Here is a 21,077-nt window from a genome sequence, read left to right as displayed (position 1 = left end):
AAGAGTAGGCTTTCCATGCATGCCATAGCTCAGCAGCTCCTTCTGTGGTGCTAGATAAATATTTTCTCCTTTGTTAATTTGCCTTTCTGGCCTCTTCTTTGGATGGAAAGTTGGAAGAGCTACTGAAGGAAAACTGGTTCAGAAGCTTTGGTAAGTTAGATGCTAAGAGAAGGGCAGGAAGAAAAGTGAAAACCTAATCATGTAGGAGTTTCTTCTAAAAAAATACACAAAAGGAATACAAATCTAGACATTGTTGGTTAATATCTGACTTTCTAAAAGCATATTAGATACACAGGATTACTATCCTGTTGTCTTTCATACTCGTATGATTTGCAAATAGGTGCTATACCGACCTCTCTACAGACATCTGGTAAAAGCATACCTATTTTTCAGTTTTGGATGTAATTTCGTGTTTCCATCTGGCCTCACACAGTTGTTGTCTGTTGCAGTGTACGAGGTGGAGATCCTCAATAGTACACAGAAGAATGTTTTCGATTACTATGAGGCCAAAATCCACAGAATTCTTCAAGCCAGTAAGTATCAAAATGTTTGGCTCCTTTCAGTCACCTGCAGGAAAACTAGGTTGATTAAATGTTAGCCAGTATGAGCCCTGTAGATGCCTTCTCTTCCTATAGAAAGTAGGGTCAGACATACTTCTACACTAGGCTTGCAAGAAGATTGATTTTTTGCAAGGCTCATTTGGTGCAGCTACTTCACTGTTCAATTCAGTGCACAAGTAGGTTGCTCTGGTTCACATTGTGCAGCAACCCCAGAGCATATGAGCTTCAGCCCTTTCAGATGAAACTAAACCAGAAGACACATTCCAGCTGCATTCAGTCCATGGCTCCAAACTGGAGCTGGTCTAAGATAAACCCTCCAAAAACATGCATAGTGTGGATATTAGGTCTTCTGCATCAACTGTTTCACTGTATAGACTGCTGTTACTGAGCCACATTTTTTTCTGCTGTAGATATATCCACTGATCTCTGTTTTGATACTAGATGAAGATTTGAAGTGCTTGTTAATTAATTATTAAGCACTTGCAACCTGTGCTGAACAGGCTAAAAGTTGTCCACCATGACTTGCCTGAAGTCAGTGAACACGGGAAAACTTCTAGAACTTTGATTTAATAATTGTGATTGATAACAACAAAGAGGACTTTCCATTTCTTTAGGTGCAGTGTAAAGATTTGCACTGCTCTCAGAAAATGTCCTTTTGCAGGCCTGCCATCCCAGCTGTCCCCGTGTGAACTTTACTTTATCAGCAGCATCAGTGAACACAGATATTCTTCAAAGTAATTTCTGGAGAGGCTGTCAGATGACATCTCAGACTTCAACCACTGTAGTATCATGTGGTTGCCAGAGATTGCCTTTAAAAAGCAACTTCAAAGATTTCAAAATCTTCCCTATGTCAAACAAAATAATTATCTCACTCCTTTGATCTTTGCCCAGGGGACTGGCAATGTCACACAGTACTTCATGGCACACAACTTGTGATCTGTGCCCAATGTCCACTTCCTGTCTGAAAATCAGGTCCACACTTTGTGAGTCCAGAGACAGCATCGGTCATACACAGGGCTCTCCATATGCAGGGAAATGTTAATGTATCTAGTGACCAAAACACTGGCTATGGGAAATTACAGTACCATGAAGGAAAGTTTCACTAATCCCTCCAGAAATCCTACAGGAACTAAAAGGATTTAGAGCTCTGGGCCCCAATGCATTTGTACTCACAACTCGCAGCAAGCACTGGAAAGATTTTGTTTCTTGGCAGCTGAGAGAAACATCCTTTGTATCTGAAGTTGAAGTGAAGAGATGACTTCTCTCATTCCCACCTCCTTCTTTTTGATCCCTTTAACATGCCCTTTGTTTTGTGCTGTATGATGCAGCTTATGTGTATCAGTAGGCTTTCAGCAGGCTTGGGAAAGCCTGGGGAGAGGCATGAAGTCATGATGATGAAGAAAAAGCAAGGTGTTGCATCCAAATCAGCTCATGACAGAACTAGGGTTGTTAACTTTTGTATTATTTTCTGTGACTGTTTTGAGTGAGGTTGGTCTCTGTTGCCATCACCAAGGGTAGGTGTGAATTAGTAGGGTGAATTCTCATTCTCTGGAGACCTGGCATTATTTCAGTATCAATCCTTGCAAATAGAGAGTTGTTTCAGAAGGCAGATGGAAACACGTATTTGTGTTTGGGAGTCAGTAAGAGAGAATTTTGCAGATGTCCACTCCTCGGATTACTTTGATTATTAATAGAATTAGTGCATGTGTTTTAGATGGCTAACATTTATGCTGTCCTATGAGTCCTTTAGGGGAACAGTATGGCCCATGCAAAATAGCACAGAATCCTTTCTTTTTTCTCCATTCTAGATTCTAAAACTTGAAGTACTTGTTTCTCTTGAATTCTGCTTGATACTTTAGAATATTACTTTTTAAATTTCTTTTTTTTTTTAAATTGGAGATTTAGAATTGGAAATTACATAATAACCTGTTAAATTAATAACTCAAATGCTTATGATCCCCAGACTCTGGACTGTATTAGGCCATTTGTGAAGCATATGAACCGAGAAACACCATGGTAATTTAAGCACAATGAACCTGAGGCATAACATCATCATTTTCTCAAGTAGTTCTGATCCATCTTTTCATTCCTTGAATAAAATGAAAATTCAGTACACCATATAGCATAGGAACAATAGAAAGGTCTTAGGTTATATGAGAAAACCTACAGTACTCTATTATTCTTTGGAAAAATGCAGATGTAAACCAGCAAACAATATTGAAGACTGACTTTTCTCTGGCCTATAAGTACCATATGTAAAATTAATGCAAGTTTTAACTAGGAAGTAGGTAAGCGTCTTAGTGCTAGGTTTCACAGATTAGCACTCTACATCAAATTCTCTAAAATCTTATTAGTGTTAAAATGTTCTGCTTCGGGTTTTTATTCTACTCTTAGGATTTTATTTTGAATACTAGACTTTCCACACTTGTAATATAATACTTTAGAGAGCAGAAGCTGCACAAGCTTCTGTTAACTGATAGGAAGACTGTGGTGTCTTACCTGTAATTTAAGCTGGTTTAATGTTGAATTTGTCGCCACAGTTGTACATGACATTTCACATTATATTTAGAAAGAGTAAAAAATTAGAATATTGCTTTATTTGCATCTTTTTTTCAAATGGACTTTGAAAACTGTTGTTCTAGCCAAACACTACAGTATCCTCATGACCTGTGGTTAGCCTGATCAATAAGCATCTTTCCAGCTCTCATGTCATTGCAGTACCTGAGTACCCTTCTCTTCTGCCTTGGATGTCCTCTTCTGTAACGAGCAGTGCAGCTCTTGAATGAATAATCTTCTGGGCCAGAATCCAGACCAGAATCTTCTAAGTTATTTTAATGTGAAGATCATCAAGTGCATGTTCGACATATCAGCTTCAGAGGGGATAGCATAAAGACTGAATTGGTGACGTTCAAATCAAGTGTGCTAAGGAGAGTGCGTTTTTACTACTGCCTGCTGCATTGTTGAGCCTTGAGCCTTTTGAATTTAGTTTGCTAGCTTTTACGACCACTACGAGCCTGCGCAATCTGAAACATAAGATAGCATGTTTTCTTTTTCCTTTGTTTTTTTCTCCTTCGTTTTTTTTTTCCTTCAGTCTCTGAGATTTAAACAAACTCCACAAGGCCAGAAAGGTCTCTATAGCAAAATAGGTCCTTCAATAACTACTGAGAAGGCTAAGACAACTAGCTAAGATGGAAATGGCTTACTTTTTGTCAGGTAGTGTTAAAGGAAATATCCTACTACAGCATGGCCATTTACTCCTACGTCAAGCCACAACCCTCAAGTGAAATACTACCTTGGCTTAGCAGTGGAGTAGATGATCACGAGGGGTTGTGTCCTGTAGGCTACAGTTCTACTCTTTATTAGAAAAGTTCATGGGGTTTTTCTCTTCTCATGCCACAGCTGCTGATGACAGCATCCAAGTGGGTGCCCATCGACAGTTCCTAACGCGCTCCACGTGCAAGTTAAACATGGTCACTGGCAAACGGTACCTCCTCATGGGGAAAGATGGGCAAACAGTTGATTGTAACAACAAGTAAGTGCAATGGTTTCTAAGCAGCAGCAGCTGCTATCATGGACCGTGAATCCAGAGCATACTCAAACTGATAGAATACCTCCAGAAACAAAGGGAGGGACAAACATCTGAGGGACTGATTCTGCTTGCTTTAGTAAAGTGCAAAGAGTACCACTCCGTAGGCAAAAGGCAAGCTGTGGAGAACAGCTGAGCCACCCAAATCTATCAGCTCATCTATCTGTGCAGAGGCTGGTTCCCAGACTTCTCAGAATCAAGAGATTCTCCACTGGGTTAAAAACTCACAGCTTGAAAAGGAAAATGGGAAATGCTACATGGTTCCATGTACTGCAGATGCCTTACACAGCTCCTGTGTTTGCGAAAGAAATGGGTGGGAGCGTGTCCAAGAGCAGCTCTCAAAGCTTCTGTTGTATCACACAGGCAAATAGCTCATTTTTCTCATTTCTTGCTCTCACAGTTCAATGAAAAAAGGGAATTTATCTGAGGAGAAATTTAGTCTGACTCTATTAAGTATTCAGTAAGGAAGCCATCTTAAATGTTTAAATTCCCTGTGCTTACCCGGAGAAAGGTAGTGCCTTTGAAAGCTTCTAGGAGGGCGACCACCTCCATCAAATTGTAAGTGTCACTTCATTAAACCTTAGAAGGTGCTCTCTCTCTGTCTCTATATGACACCAATGTGAGTGCTTAAGTCGGGGGCCTGCTTCAACAGATGCCTGCTGAAGGCTGAAGTCTCCCAGCAGAGGTGTAACCCCCAAAGTCTTCTCCGGTCCAGTCATAAAATGCCAGAAGCTACACGGCTTCTCACCAGAGAAAATTAGGAAACATTTTGCATACGCTGTTGAAACTAAACTCCCCTTCACTGTGTCCCATTGGCGTGCTCTGGGGCTTTTTGTGCCACTCTGGAAAACTCTAATAGAAACTTAGCCCAAGCTTACCTGGTGTCACTCAAAACACAAGTACAGCCAGGTTTGTCCCAGCTTGGCACCGACATTTCCCAAACTTTATTCAAACCTCAGTTAACCTGCTGGTGAAACTAGGTTTCAGGCAAGTTTCTTGGCTGGTATAACTCCTCCTGATCTCAGAGATGCCTCAGTGGAGGGGTGCAACATCACGGGCTTTACGCTTTCCCATTGTTCCATGTCAGCAGTAATGACTCACCTCCTTTACCTGTCCCACTTGCTCTCAGGATGCAGTACTTCCTTGATGCACAAACCTGGGTAGAGAAAATCCCAGAAGACAGTGAGTGCCGCAGCACCCCGCGCCGGCGAGCCTGCATTCACCTGCAGGACTTTAGGAACACGCCTGACAGCCTGTGCCTCTTCTGAACGACTGCTCTGCTCCCCACATCCTACCCGTGTGACTGTGACTCGGCTCCTTCCTGATTTTTTCTTGCAAAGCCTGTGCATCAGAGTGGCACCTGGAACATTGCAGAGCTGCTTCTGTTGCTGTCTGTTTTGCTGATTGGGGTATCTTCTTGTAGATGTGTGTGTATGCACTGCAACAACAACAATTGCAGTTACTCTTCTAGTTATTGTGTCTATTGTCCCTGACACTGGTGAAGAGAGAGCAGAAACTTCTTTCTCCCTGATCCATTATGCAACAGTGCAATTATCCTGCAGGGGATCAAATGAAAAATCACCGTGCTTGCAGAGCTGATTAATTCCTGCAGTCGTTGTGACTGGACAAAAAAAAAAAGAGGCCAAGAAATTTGCATGGGTCAGAATGAAGACTGGGCATTCATGGGCTTAGCAAGTACAGCCTGTGTTACACTGCTACTGAAAGAAAAGAGATACTAACACTCATGCTTCAGCACATCAGTTAATTCCTGACTTCAATTATGAGTCCTCATGTAGGCGAACAAATGACCCCACTTGTATCAGAGCAGGATTCCAGCTGGAACTGGCACTGGCCCAGCATCAGGGATGGGCAACTGGACTGGACGTGTCTTGTGCCTCACCCAGGAGTCCTGCATGGTTTAGTTAGTGCTGGTAGCTCACTGAGGGCACAGAATTGCTTTTTAATTGCACTCTGTAGTCACATGTCTTTCAAGCTTTTCTTTTTTTAGAGTTTAATTAATTTGCATTACTTTAAAAAAAATCTAATGCAATCTCTGGTTGTGTTTTTCTAAAGCATTGCTGCTTCTGTGGCTATGCAAACAGCTCTGCAGTGGAGATGCAATATTTGTCAGGGAAAGGTGGGGGTTTTGCTGCCACAGTTATAAAGGCTTTCACAAATGGCAAACTAAGCTGGCGACGAAAAATAACCCCAAAACTCAAACCCTCTCTTTTCTTAGGATAAGAAAAACTCTGTAGAAAATGTTTTGATAACACTGATAAGTAGATGACTTGCAAATACAGGTTTTACTTCTTTAGTTTGCCAGCAAAATGCCATTTGGCAGTCACGTGTGAAGCTGCAATGAAAATCTGTGTTTGCTGAACAGGTCACCATCCTCAGATGTTCATACCACTGTCTTTGTGCCAGCAGTTACTGAGCGCAAAATTTTGCCACCTGGACTGCTTGTGTTATACTACAGTAAAAATAAGACGGGCCTGTAACAGCAATATGATAATTAGTAGGTCCATGCTGATCTGGTTAATGTGTAGTCAAATGACTCTATGGATAGAGGGGTCAGCAGTGGGCCTTGTGTGGACAAGACACTACATGGCAGCAGCACCTACCAGAACAGCTACACCACGAGAGCCTTCAGGTTCAGAGCAGACAGCTCATCACTGTGTGCCAGCACTGTGAACTGCCCAGCTATTTTTGAAGACTGTAAACTCAAGGATAACAAAAGCTCAACTCAGATATCAGCAATGTCGCCCACTCAGCTGTCAGGTGTTGCATGGATGGAGGGTGGGGGAGACTCATTTTATGAAAACCTGCACCACCGCTTCATGACATCTGCGAAAGAGGATAAGAAACCTCCTGAAGGCACAAGACAAACACTTAAATTAACATAGGACAATTTGTTTTCCTCGAGGTTTACCCCAGCTTTCAGATTTAGGAAATGTGACTGTAATGCCCGGACATGTAGTCTCATCCTTTTATTACAGAGCTTATATAAATGTCAGTGATATGGCAAAATCCAGCTGAGATCAGTAAAGCAAGTGCTAATTTCTACTCATACAAGATAAAGAATAGGCTGTTCCACTGACATACCAATTGTCCAGTAATTCTGCTAATAGTTATGAAAGAATACCTCTAAGGTTGGGGGCCAAATCCTTCTTTCCACTACACAGGACTTGAGCTAAATACCAGTATCTGAGCCTTTTGCTGGGTGGAATAGATAAAGAGCTCAGAGGTTCTTGCTTAGCAGGCAAATCACCAAATAATCTCTATACTGAAGACTCTGTAAAATGTGGTGAAAGCATCATTAAAATTTCATATTAGGTGTAACATGCATTTTGCGTATTTTATTGCATTTTATGTATTTTCTTCCATTTCACTTGGAGATGAGTCTAAGCTGAAACTGCTTAGTGCCTGAACTTTGCAAATGCAGTCTCCTAATGTGGGAGCTATGTGTGATTATTAAACTATTTTTACTCTTATTTTTGGTACAGAGGACCCAAGCATGCTTCTACTTTAATTCTGGTAATCTGGAATCCCTTGCTTCCTGGGAAACCCTTTAAAGCTCTCTGCCCCAGGAGCTATCATAGAACAGTCTCTATCCCCCTCTGTTTTTCTGCCCCAAACTCTCAAGCATATTTATTGGAAGAGGGAAGACAATGGTGGAATTATTCTCTGCTGCCAAGTTTGTTAACGTTTGCAGGTAGCGCAGCTGAAGACCTGCCGGAGACTCGGCCAGCACCATGGAGGCTTGCTGGAGGGCTTTAGAGGCATTCATTTCTCCCTCTGCTGCCACAACCTGCAAAGTAAGAGAAATGAAAACATCACTGTGATACTGCCCATAGTGGGGAAAATCCACCTTTACAATGAGGAGAAAACAAACAGGCACTTGGATGCCTGGAGCAAGGGCACGAGAGCTTGGGGGTAGACATTGCCTTGGTCTCACCTTAGCTCTTGCCTCTCGAGCAGCCTCTGCTTCGTCTGCCATTGCCCTCTGCATGGCCACAGGAATCCTGACATCTTTGATCTCCACACGGGCCACTTTGATTCCCCACTGCTCCATGGCAATGTCGAGGATAGCCTTAGGGACAAAGACACAACCCACCACAAAGAGCACAGTGCTGACAGAGAGAAAACCACGTGATGTACCCTGTCGCTTGGACAAAAGGAAAGGCAGCGTGCAAACCTGCACAACAGAAGGATGGACCCTCCAGGGGCACTAACATCCAACGTGGTGTGTGTACGGTGGGTACCACAACCTTACAAAACTTGCTGATCAACACCAGTGTCTCCTGTGTGGCTTCTCTACTGCCTCCTACATTACGATCCCCATCCTTTCTTTAGGTGGGCACTTACCAAACTTCTCCCTTTTACAATGTAATACTACAGTAACTTCCTAAAACAGCACAATGCTGTAAAAGCACACTATGGGTGAAAGACACAGCACAGCCCTGCGGCACTGGCATGCTTTTCTGTGCTCAGGCTCCTGGGCGCTACTGCAATCCACATCACCACCATGACCCCGGGTCTGCCCACAGCTGCTCTCCTGGCTGGAGAGGGGTACAATCTCTCTTGGATTTGACTATGCCTCATCTCTGACTGAAAAGAGTAAATCAGGTGTTGGATTTCTTCTCTGCTCCCTCCTTGGCTGCCAGATTAAAAACCAAAACAGGCAGCATTTTAAAGTATAAAACAACTCGGTTCTGTACTCTTAGTTGTTATGACAGGAGATACAAGCCTTGCCTTGATTAAACCTCAATCAAGGTCTGCTCAAGATAGAGCTTCCCATGAGCTGCAGACTTTTTTCTCACCACTTGCAGCAGCCTCTGTGCAAAGACTAAATTGATTTATTCAAGTCACTAGATAATTTCAGAATCGTCATTGCTTTTTCATAGGAAATAACTCTTCTATAAGAACCTGGGGAAATACCTTTAGAATAACTCTTTCTGACTCTAAGCAATGAGATACACAATTGAAAAAAACGTAAAGGAAATTTTCGTTATCATTGTTGAAGAAAGAGAGAGAGATTATTCTTAATTTGCTACTGCCCAGAACACATGCCCATGCTTGTCAGTGAATTTTGAGAGCCAGATTTACCTGGATACTGTGTGAAATCTCCTCACGACCTGCCAGGAGCTGAGCCAAGCTCTGTGTACCCAGAACATTTCTTAGGGTTGTCTGTGCCAAGAGGAAGGTAGCTGAGTGGACATCAGTGATGTTAGCAACGGCGCTAACAGCACTGTGGATCCTGTAGTACACCACCCCATCGACTTGGGTAGTAACAGCATCTTTCGTGAGAATCTGCATTCAAGAAATGTACAGAATTAGAGAAGGATCCAATAACACACCCTTTGCCAAGGAAGGGGAATAATTTTTTTTTCCTCTTAGTGAGGAAAAGGCCCTGATAATTCAAGGAAACTAAGAATTTCTTTTCGTTTCTTTGTCATTCCCCTGAGAAATGACTTCAAGGAAGCTATCCAACATCACCAAAAGTTAAACCGGGGCAAAATGTTGTGCATAGCCTTTGAACAACTGTTTCAATATTAAGTGAATCTCATAACTTGAATTAATTTCTTCTGCAATAATAAATGACAGTTATCCTCCTCCTTTCTTGTAGAAAGTTCCATTAATGATTTTATACATTGCATGCAGTTTGGAAGACCTGTGCTACTTCCCCTCAACAATGTATTTGTAAGAAACACCAGTAGATTAAAACAAAAGTGAAAAGCAAAGTGCAAGAAATTGTGAGAAGAAACTCTGAAAAATATTTAAGTATTCATAGAGGAATCGTGTCACCTTTTGCCAGACAAGATCCCTGTGCCTCACCAGGCAGTTGGCCTCAGCAAAGCACTGATGATGCTCCACTGTCTCTTCCCTCCTCAGCATCTTTTGCCTGCAAGTAAGTGCTTCACAGAATCACAGAATCACAGAATCACAGAATGTTAGGGATTGGAAGGGACCTCGAAAGATCATCTAGTCCAATCCCCCTGCCAGAGCAGGATTACCTAGACCATATCACACAGGAACGCGTCCAGGCGGGTTTTGAATGTCTCCAGAGAAGGAGACTCCACAACCTCTCTGGGCAGCCTGTTCCAGTGTTCGGTCACCCTCACCGTAAAGAAGTTTTTCCTCATATTTATGTGGAACCTCCTGTGTTCCAGCTTGCACCCATTTCCCCTTGTCCTGTCAAGGGATGTCACTGAGAAGAGCCTGGCTCCATCCTCGTGACACTTGCCCTTTACATATTTATAAACATTAATGAGGTCACCCCTCAGTCTCCTCTTCTCCAAGCTAAAGAGACCCAGCTCCCTCAGCCTCTCCTCATAAGGGAGATGTTCCACTCCCTTAATCATCTTCGTGGCTCTGCGCTGGACTCTCTCTAGCAGTTCCCTGTCCTTCTTGAACTGAGGGGCCCAGAACTGGACACAATATTCCAGATGCGGCCTCACCAGGGCAGAGTAGAGGGGGAGGAGAACCTCTCTTGACCTGCTAACCACACCCCTTCTAATACACCCCAGGATGCCATTGGCCTTCTTGGCCACAAGGGCACACTGCTGGCTCATGGTCATCCTGCTGTCCATTAGGACCCCCAGGTCCCTTTCCCCTACGCTGCTCTCCAACAGGTCTGCCCCCAACTTGTACTCATGCATGGGGTTGTTCTTGCCCAGATGCAGGACTCTACACTTGCCCTTGTTATATTTCATTAAATTTCTCCCCGCCCAACTCTCCAGCCTGTCCAGGTCTCTCTGAATGGCTGCGCAGCCTTCCGGCGCATCAGCCACTCCTCCCAGTTTTGTGTCATCAGCGAACTTGCTGACAGTGCACTCTATTCCCTCTTCCAAGTCATTAATGAATATATTGAATAGTACTGGTCCCAGTACAGACCCTTGAGGGACTCCGCTAGACACAGGCCTCCAACTGGACTCTGTCCCATTGACCACCACTCTCTGGCTTCTTTCCTTCAGCCAGTTCACAATCCACCTCACTACCCGATCATCCAGACCACACTTCCTCAGTTTAGCTGCGAGGATGCTGTGGGAGACCGTGTCAAACGCTTTACTGAAATCGAGATAGACCACATCCACAGCTTTACCATCATCTATCCACCGGGTTACATCCTCATAAAAGGCTATCAAGTTGGTTAAGCATGACTTCCCCTTGGTGAAGCCATGTTGACTGCCCCTAATGATCCCCCTATCCTTGATGTGCCTAGAGACAGCACCAAGAACAAGTTGTTCCATCACCTTTCCGGGGATGGAGGTGACCGGTCTATAGTTACCCGGGTCCTCCTTCTTGCCCTTTTTGAAGACTGGAGTGACATTCGCTTTCCTCCACTCCTCAGGCACCTCTCCCGTTGCCCACGACTTAGCAAAGATGATGGACAGTGGCCTAGCAATGACTTCCGCCAGCTCCCTCAGCACCCACGGGTGCATCCCATCAGGGCCCATGGATTTATGGACGTCCAGGTTGCTTAATTGGTCCCTGACCCAGCCCTCATCTACCAAGACAGATTCCTCCTCTATCCTGACCTCTTCTGGGGCCTCAGGGGTCCGGGGCTCCTCAGGACAGCCTCCAACAGTATAGACAGAGGCAAAGAAGGCATTCAGTAACTCTGCCTTCTTTTAATCCTCTGTCTCCAGGGCCCCCACCTCATTCATCACTGGGCCTACATTGCCTCTAGTGTTGGCTTTACCTGCAATGTATTTGAAGAAGCCCTTTCTGTTGTCCTTGACCTCTCTTGCAAGGTTTAATTCCAAGGAGGCCTTAGCTTTCCTAGTTGCCTCCCTACATCCTCTGACAACAGACTTATATTCCTCCCAAGTGGCCAGCCCCTCCTTCCATGATCTGTACACCCTCTTCTTCCACTTGAGTTTGCCCAGCAGTTCCCTGTTTAACCATGCAGGTCTCCTGGTACCCTTCCTTGACTTCCTACTTGTTGGGATGCTCTGATCTTGAGCTCAGAAGAAGCAGTCCTTGAATGCTAACCAACTATCTTGGGCACCCTTACCTTCTAGTACCCTGTCCCATGGGATTTCCCCTAGCAATTGCTTGAAAAGGCCAAAGTTGGCCCTCCTGAAGTCCAGGGTTATGATTCTGCTAGCTATTCTGTTCCTGCCACATGAGATCCTGAACTCTACCATCTCATGGTCACTACAACCAAGGCTGCCCTCAACCTTCACCTCTTCAACCACACCCTCCTTGTTAGTGAGGATAAGATCCAGCAGCGCTCCTCTCCTAGTTGGCTCATCCACCATTTGCATCAGAAAGTTATCATCAATGCACTGGAGGAACCTCCTGGACTGAGGATGGCTGGCTGAGTAGGCCTCCCAGCAAATATCAGGGTAGTTGAAATCCCCCATGACAACCAGGCCCTGTAATTGCGAGACTGCTCTCAGCTGCCTGTAGGCGGCCTCATCACCCTCCTCATCCTGATCCGGTGGCCTGTAATAGACACCCACAACAGTATCACCCCTGACAGCCTGCCCCTTAATTCGCACCCACAAACTCTCAACTCGCTCCTGATCCGCCCCTGGACAGAACTCAATACATTCTAGCTGCTCACTCACATAAAGAGCAACTCCACCACCTCTCCTTAGCGGCCTGTCTTTCCTGAACAGGACATAGCCATCCATGACCACATTCCAGTCATGCGAGGCGTCCCACCAAGTCTCTGTAATTGCCACTAGATCATAGCCCCCCGACCGAACACGGATTTCTAACTCCTCTTGTTTATTCCCCATGCTGCGTGCATTGGTGTACAGGCATTTCAGGGAGCGAGCTGAGCACACCGATTTCACCCCAGGGGGATGGGAGGCCTCCTGGTCTACCTCAACACTAGAGCGTTGCCCCAGTGGTGCAAGCCCAGCTACAACCCCATCCCCCTTCAATGGGACACCCCTTGGCAGAAGTCCTGCCAACCTCTGCAGAAGCCTTGCCAAAAGCTGATAAGCCTTGTACAGCACAAGTACTGCGACCATCTTCCTTGCAGCCTTCTGTTTTGGGGGAGCAATTTTTCATTCTACCACATGCACCCCTGCAACCTGCACTCTGAGAAAAGGCTCTTTGTGATTACGGAAAGATGGTGGTCCAGGAAACAGCTCCTGGGGAACACAATGGGCAATCCTGGGGGCCAAAGGGGTCCTGGGGCCATCTCTTGCCCCTCTGCTCTTCATGTAAGGAAGGGGACAGCAGTGCCAACTCCATGAGCAGAAGCATTGGTGGGGCTGGGGGCCACAAGGAGCCAGAACTTTATCAGGAGGACAGGAATTGCTTAGCAACTGATTCTTCAGATTAAATTCTTCAGTCAATGTTTGTCAATAAAATGTCTAAAGAGACACCCCTCCATTCCTGCTTGGATCTGAGTTTTGTGGATGATTGCTAATTCCTGTCAATTCGAGGAGATTTGTTACCCATATGTAATTTGCCTTTACAGAAACATGTAGAGTGTGCAGCGACTACAACATCAGTGAAGGCTTTTTTTGAATTGTGGGCTGCATGTCAGATCCAGTTTTATTAGGATATTCATTCCTGGCTATCTTACACTAGTCTATTGCTTCATTTCCATGTGTGCAATAACAATATAGCTGAGAAATTTTTAGCCACACATCTCTTGTCCTCTCTGTCTCCCATTTGCAGTTCTACTCCCCCTCCCTTATCTTTTATCTCACAGTTCTAAACATCAGCAAGCTGAGTTTCCTTGACTTGCAACAATGCGTCTGCAGGTTCTCATAAGTAGAAGAAGTTTTGTAAGCAGTTTGGAAGTCAGAAGATACAGTAAGTAAGCTAAATTCTGTATCGTAGCTCACAGCTGCAAGACTATAAAACACCTGCCTTATTTTTGATCGTGCCGTGAATCAGCTCTATCTTTTATTTCTGTCTTAGATGGCTGCTAGAGATAGTTACCTCTTGTGGAGGAATGTTACAGGTAACCGTTCTAAGATCAACCTTGATAAATGTATCTGTACATGGAAGTATGAGGATCAAACCTGAAAAATAAAAATAATTAGATGAAATGCTTCTGAAAGATAAGTCCAGAACCAGGTATCCTGTACAAAGCAAAGAGATTGAAACACCCACAGAGTGGGGAATGAGCCCACCTTATTACTACAGCTGTCCTTTCTGCTACAGGAGGTGACAACAGTGAGGTTTTGCATTTTCAAATAACAGAGTGAAATGCAGACATCTGCCAATAATGTGAATTTATTAGAGCTTAACATCCTAGGGCTCTGGACTGGGAATGGGCAGGTTGGGGTTCTGGTGTCAAATCTGCTGTGAGAATTTTGGCAAAAATTCCTTCCATGCCTTTGTCTAGTTTCCCCTTTTTAAACCATAAGCCATTTACTGTACAGCATATGTCCCAGGAAAGACATCCCCCAGGTCCAGATTCCTGTACCACCTGTAGGCTTCCACATGAGGAACGCTGTCCCAAGATCTGACAGATCCTGTGAAGGAGACCCCACTCCCTCCACTGGAGAGGGAGACTTGACCTAACTAGTCTTCTAATCTCAGCACCTTGCTTAAGTGACCAGAGCCATGCAGAAGACCTCTGCACCTGCCCTAGCTGCTCTTTGGACCATATGGCTATTATTCAAGAGGAAGGACAGTACTTGAAAGGGACTTTTTCCTCTTATTTCGGCTTCCAGTTTGCCCAGTTTCATTGCACAGAGGTGGTAACTGCACCAATGCAAATACCTCATGTTTTTGGGTTTGGTTTGTATTTCTAATTTGTAACCTGATCCTAAGTGACTGTGACAAACTCTGTATAGACACAGAGTGTCCCTGCCCTGACACATTTACCATTTCAGAGCAGAAGATGGCTAAAGAGCTGGCAGCAACAAGCAGAGTTGGAAGTGAGGTACAGGGAGAGTGGCCACAGACACTCAAAAAAGCCTGTGGCAGACCTGAAGACTGCATTTAAACCTCCCTAGTCTCCCGCCAGCGTCTGGAGCATGAGCTCAACCTTCCATTGTCCAACCTACTGAACAGCAAAGCCATACCTGGTATCAAGGTCCTCAGCCTTCTGTGTTGCGCTTGACAGCCAGGTGGCTTTAACTTCTCTTCAGAAAAACAAACAGCCTGCAGGTAAAGGAACTGCAGCAGAGAGGACCATCTCATCCCCCGCTATGCTATGGAGAAGGATTTCACGGACCTCTACAATTCTCTATGTGGTTAGAGTGCATCATAATAAAATAAAACCAGTGCATCTTAACAGAATAAAACTGCATGCATTCACCTGGTCCCTTTGCTTTCTTAGACAGTATACGTCCCAGCCGAAACACCACAGCACGTTCGTATTCTCTAATAACCTAGGAAAATATTTTAAATTTAGAATTTTACAACTGACTCTATTCCTGCTCTCTGGTCTGATTTTTTTAAATCTTTGGCAGCCATATTAAATGTGAAAAAAAATACAAATAATATAGGAACCAACAAAGCTGCAAATCACAAGGCATTTTACATCTCCTCCTTACCTCATGCTTTGCTAGAAAAAAAACTCAGACCCTGGCCCTTCAAACAGGTTACAAAACAGATTAAATATGAAAAAATTGCCACTGATCTAATGAGGCTACCCACAACTCAACACCAGTACTACACTCAGAGGAGCTGTAGGCAAAGTATGTCTCACCTCAGATAATCTAACTACTTCAGTTAGTGCATCAGGACTACTCAAGGCCTGGTGTTCAGGGCAATCACCCTGGTAACTCACTCCTAAAAATTGCTTTAAATTAATCACATTATGCCCATGGCTTGAAGGGGCATTTTATGGGTTTAGGTTATATAGTCGCTCAATGCAGGGACCCATGTTCCCATGTACTCATGTTAATCACTATTGCTGGCAGCATGAAATATGAGTTCTTCAGAAAAGTTTGTAGATTTATTCTCCCACTGTTGTAAAGCAGGGAAGTTTAACTGATGATGGAAGTTGAGATTGGAAGAAATTAAATGAGTAAATTGTGGTGATACAGAAAGTCTGTGGAAGAGCATGGATCTCAGTCCCATACCACACCTTCGCTACAAGCCCTTAGGATTTCCAAAAAGTGAATGTGAAGTGCCTTGTCTTAACAAAAACAATAAATCAATAAACATAAGTAACAGCAATGATACTAGAGTGTTCTTTATGTGCCTCAAATCCCACTAGCTTACCTTGAAACACGCCCAGATGGAAATAGGAAAGGTAATAAGCACAAGGAGGAATGAAAGGGAAACCAGGATCCAGCCACAGACACCAATTCCTTCCCGCCTGTCTGCTATAAAAAAATAAGGAAGAAGAGCAATGAATGCAAATTTTGAAAAGAGTTATCCAAGGGATGTAGACCTAGCCCAGTGTAATCATGAGGGACTACAAAGTCCACAGAGACTTGCTCCCTCTTCGTCTCTCCCATCACTCACAGAAAGCCATGAAAGGCCTAACCAACCATCCAACCTCTTGTCCCTTCTCCCCAAAAGGTTAAAAGGTTCAGAAAGTACATTTTGCAATAGGAAAGAAAGAGGAAAAATGAAAGGCATTGCCAAAGCTGGGGCCTGTGAAGGAGAAATAAATCATTGCATGGAGCATCCAGGGATATGAATCTCCATCAATGCACCATGGCTGGGGCAAAAGATTTAGTTTGTATAAAACAGGTAATAAGGAAATGAGGGGAACTCCTGCTGTCTTTAGATGAAAGTTTTGCGTAATATTGATGGACCAGTTCATCCACTGGACCACAGGCTTCAAAATCAGTGCTTGTCAAAATGCACGCCCATGCATTTTGAGCAGTTCTCTCACTGTGTTCAGCTCATCTCATCCAAAATTTCATTATCATGAAATTTCACTATTTCATGATAATGAAATCAAAATATGTCAAAATAATTTCATTATCTTAGTGCCTGAAGGGAAGGCAGTGGTGAGTTGTTGTTCAAGTACTAAAAGTTTGGGAGGCGTTTTGTAAGGAAAAGGTGATCAAGGAGCAGCTGCTCTTTGAGGAGAAGAGCAGCTGGAGCTGCTGAGGTCCTCAAAGAAGAGGCACAGAAGAGGCCGAGGAGTGAAACAGGACAGCCCTACCACCAGGACAGAGTGCTGCAAGGTCAACTGAATTTTGCTAAACACAGAAATGCCTTGGATCAGGATACTCATGAGTCAAGCAGAAGCAGCAGCTGTGTGGGCTGGGCTAGACCCAAGGGCTGCCTGGCTGCCAGGTTTGGGCCAGAAGAGAATATTTGCAGGCATGAACATCAGCAGACAGGAAGATGAACACCACAGCCTATGTTTCCCAATGCAAGGGAAGAGGCAGGAGAGAGGGACGAAAGCTCAGAGGTCTCCTCAGAGAACCTCCCCCATGCTGATGGAAGGATGCAGCGTGATTTGGATATGTTACTTCAAAGGTATAGGGTAGCACTGGGAATTTCTGACATGGAATACAATTCATACACAGATAGAAACTGATAAATAGAAAAGAAAACAGTTCATTTTATATCTTGTAAGAAAAAAATTGTCACCACAGTGGAACAGGGTGAGGCTACCTGATTTAGAGATCCTGTAAGGCACAAGCTAACAGACCAGCAGAGCAGGGCTGACAGGTTTGTCAGAAAACCCCCAGCAACCCCGGAGGAGGAGACACAACACAGCCCTCCTGCAGCTCCTTCCTCCCTCTGTGCATAGCTGGACTGCGCCTGCTGGTAACCTTAACTGCAAACCCGCGTGTTACAACCAAGCCCTTTGGTGCTTGCAGTTTTGACCTTCCTACTTCTGCAGTCTCCACTGCAGATTTAATCACTCACACATAAATATGTTTGCATCCAAGAGGGCCAAGTTTCAGGCCTCCTTGAGAGCTGGGCACAGAATTGCTGCACTGGGAGCCCAGCTTTCCTCCCAACTCTTTCCAACAAACAGTAATTTAAAATCCCTGGTTGTTTCATGAGGCATCATCAGCCATCCTGCAATCAGTGGTAGGAATGATTTGAGAAGCTCCCCTGAGTAAATTACCATGCAAACCTTAAGGCCATGTGTATGAAGACAGGACTTTTAATGAAAATCTTTAACACTTTCACTGCTGCTACACAGTGTTCTTCACATTACACTAGTGGTGTGTCAGGCTACAACAGGCACATGAAGGGGGTCAAGATATCACTTATCACCACTACGGGCAAAAACCACACATCTAAAACTTGACAAAGTACAACTGAATCCTTCTCTACGAGAACTGTCCAAGAGATCCTGATGCCAGCTAAAAATGTAGAATCCAATGAGAAAAGCAGGATGTGTAAGTATGCCTTCCTAACAGTGAATCCAGACCTAGCTCCCCAAAAAACACCACAAATATTCTCTGATTATCTTGAAGTTTCAAACCATTTAACCACAAGACAAATGGAAGACTCTATAAAAACACAACAGTGAAGAATAAGGATAAGTTACAACCCAACATATCAGTGACCTGGTTTTGCCATGCCTGTATATGGATTACAGTAGTCGTAACCACCAAAAAAACTCACTTGGGTCTACAGTCCAGTGCAAACCAAGAGCTGCAATGCACTGCAAAATGTGAGAGCTCATCAATCAGGAGTTATGGAAAAGCTCCAGGACACTCATAAGAATTGCTTTGTTTTTTCTTGATACACTCATTGTGGTACATCATGAACACACTTGATACACAAAATCATTACGTGGGTGTCAAACTTGAAAAGCAACTGAAAAGCTCATATCCAAGTTGTCTTGTGAAGAATATAAACAACTGCGGGCAAAAATCTCCCAAGTCTCCTACAGCAACAAAGAGATGGAGCAGACTTAGCCTTTTGTAACCACTATGTACCCTCCTGCTTTCTACAAGCACTCAAATCAATCCTGCCAAGACTCATGCTTGTCCCACCACACTATCCATACTTATGGCCACACACAACGGTGAAGGCAGCACACACTGCCAGTAATAACTTGGATTGGCATCGATTCTCTTGGTGTTCATCACACAAGTCCAAATACATCAAGTGTCCTTTCGGGGCTGAAAAATCCTTCTGCCTTCCCTAACAACTCATATTTTTCCCTTTCCACCCCATCCCTACATACGGAAGTGCATCAATAGCTGAATCAGCCATTTATTGTCCCTAGGGTGATTTTGCCAGAAGGTAGATGCTGATGCAGGCTGGCAGGGCAGTAGGAGGCCATTTGCTCTGTCACTCATAGTGGCAGATTCTGAATTTCCATTGCCAACCTATGTGGGAGACAGGATGAATGTGGGGGATCAAATGTACTCTTTTTGTTTGGTTACTTTTGCTTCTTTTTATTGAGGGAAAAAAAACAACACCAACACACACACACACACACACACAGAGAGACTTACCAATTAGGTGCTCTGTGTTGTTTTTCTTGTGCGTCTCTCCCTGGGGATCCATCGCATTCGAGGTGAGCTCTGGTCCCCTCACAGACAAGACAGCAGCATACCTTGAAACTGCACAGTGCTCATGCGAAGCGCTGAAGAGAGAAGCGGGGTGAGAGAAGGAGAAATCCCCACTTGTACGAGAACCCTCTGGGAGTTAGTTACCCAGGTGAGGAGGGGATGTTTACAAAAACAGTCTTGTGGATCAGGGGTGTCTCTCATGAAACTCCATGGTCTTTGTGGCCGTCTTCTGGCTGGGGATGCACTTGACCCAGCTGGTTTTACACCCCACAAAATCCAAGCTGGAAATGATTTCTATGAATCAGTAATACTTGTACCCAGAGAGAAAAAACATGAACAAGACAAGACAGAAAGAGAAGATAAAGAGAAAACAAGCCCTATGAGGAGCAGTTGACGGACCTGGGGTTGTTTAGTCTAGAGAAAAGGAGGCTCAGAGGAGACCTTATCACTGCCTCCAACTACCTGAAAGGAGGTTGTAGTGAGGTGGGCATTGGTCTCTTCTCCCAAGTAACAAGCGATAGGAGGAGAGCAAACGGCCTCAAGTTGAACCAGGAGAGGTTTAGATTGGATGTCAGGAAAAATTTCTTTACCGAAAGGGTTGTCAAGCATTGGAACAGGCTGCCCAGGGAAGTGGTGGAGTCACCATCCCTGGAGGCATTTAAAAGACGTGTAGATGTGGCGCTTAGGGACATGGTTTAGTGGTGGACTTGGCAGTGCAAGGTTAATGTTTGGACTTGATGATCTTAAGGGTCTTTTCCAACATAAGTGGTTTTATGATTCTATAAAGCCAGAGGGTACAGATTGAGGATTGCTCCTCTGCTGTACACCTCTTAATATTATGGGGCTCAGCTACTGTAACATAAATAACACTCCAGGTGAGGTCCCCATGCTGTGTAGAATAGCTCATCACACACTTCTTGATACTGTACATCACAACAGGTTGAACCCTGTTGTGCTAGATAACCTAAAAACCACAGTAGAGGTATTTCAGCTCCAAAGTCTTAAAAGTTTTCCTCCAAATAAGAATATTTTTCACAAAATACTTTTTAATATTGACAATCAAACCAAGCATAGCATTTCAGACTAAGCCATTTGTGAAGGCCACAGCAGCAGAGAGCAGCCTTCTCAAAGGACACAAATCTGTTGCTTGTTATTTGAGAAAAAATGAGAGGTGACTTTTCATATGTAATTTATGAGTTTGACACATAGCTGCATTAATTATATGGCTGTTTAATGTGGGCATCCATCATCTAGAATATCTTCAAAGATCTGGCTCCAGCTTCATTTCACTTAAGCCTTCAGCCCTGCCAATAATCACATTGGCCCCAGATGGGTCATTCAAAGCTGACTGCTTCCCAGAGAATCCTTTCTCAGCCTCCCACAGGGGAAACTACACCATTGAACGGATGTTTTAAATCACAGTGCAAACCATAAGCACAAACAGCTTGCAAAACTGGGATTGACATGCGTATTGCAATACCCTCCCAAATATGTGACAAAAGCCATTTGAAGTAATTTGTAGCATTTTCCTAATTATTTGGCTTCTGACGCTGA

The 21,077-nt window shown here is 44.1% G+C and overlaps 2 protein-coding genes across 2 annotated transcripts in view; one reads left to right on the top strand and one right to left on the bottom strand.

The window, feature by feature from the left end:
- LOC137677912 (complement C4-A-like) overlaps window positions 1-5,414 on the top strand; it is a 50,478-nt gene extending 45,064 nt beyond the window's left edge. The window contains exons 39-41 of the mRNA XM_068425599.1: window positions 450-533; window positions 3,960-4,092; window positions 5,276-5,414. Coding sequence (XP_068281700.1) covers window positions 450-533; window positions 3,960-4,092; window positions 5,276-5,414 — 356 coding nt within the window. The remainder of the gene's footprint in view (window positions 1-449; window positions 534-3,959; window positions 4,093-5,275) is intronic.
- A 2,339-nt stretch (window positions 5,415-7,753) lies between these two features.
- STOML3 (stomatin like 3) lies at window positions 7,754-19,518 on the bottom strand. The gene is made up of 7 exons (XM_068425580.1): window positions 19,467-19,518; window positions 16,300-16,403; window positions 15,389-15,461; window positions 14,059-14,141; window positions 9,253-9,456; window positions 8,102-8,236; window positions 7,754-7,954 (listed from the first exon to the last, which is right to left on the bottom strand). Exons 1-7 carry the CDS (start codon window positions 19,516-19,518, stop codon window positions 7,754-7,756), a joined length of 852 nt encoding a protein of 283 aa, XP_068281681.1.
- Between the last annotated feature and the right edge of the window lie 1,559 nt (window positions 19,519-21,077).

The sequence above is a fragment of the Nyctibius grandis genome, chromosome 2 (assembly GCF_013368605.1).
Source record: "Nyctibius grandis isolate bNycGra1 chromosome 2, bNycGra1.pri, whole genome shotgun sequence".
In the NCBI taxonomy this organism is placed as follows: domain Eukaryota; kingdom Metazoa; phylum Chordata; class Aves; order Nyctibiiformes; family Nyctibiidae; genus Nyctibius; species Nyctibius grandis.
This window is presented reverse-complemented; position numbering and strand designations above follow the sequence as displayed.

What these genes read in the sequence shown, in the direction of transcription:
- STOML3 (XM_068425580.1), bottom strand. Translation starts at nt 19,518, where the DNA reads ATGGATCCCCAGGGAGAGACGCACAAGAAAAACAACACAGAGCACCTA. An exon ending in TAAGAAAGCAAAGGGACCAG is followed by an intron (nt 14,142 to 15,388) that starts GTGAATGCATGC and finishes TTTATTTTTCAG; the next exon opens with GTTTGATCCTCATACTTCCA. An exon ending in CTCGAGAGGCAAGAGCTAAG is followed by an intron (nt 7,955 to 8,101) that starts GTGAGACCAAGG and finishes CTTACTTTGCAG; the next exon opens with GTTGTGGCAGCAGAGGGAGA.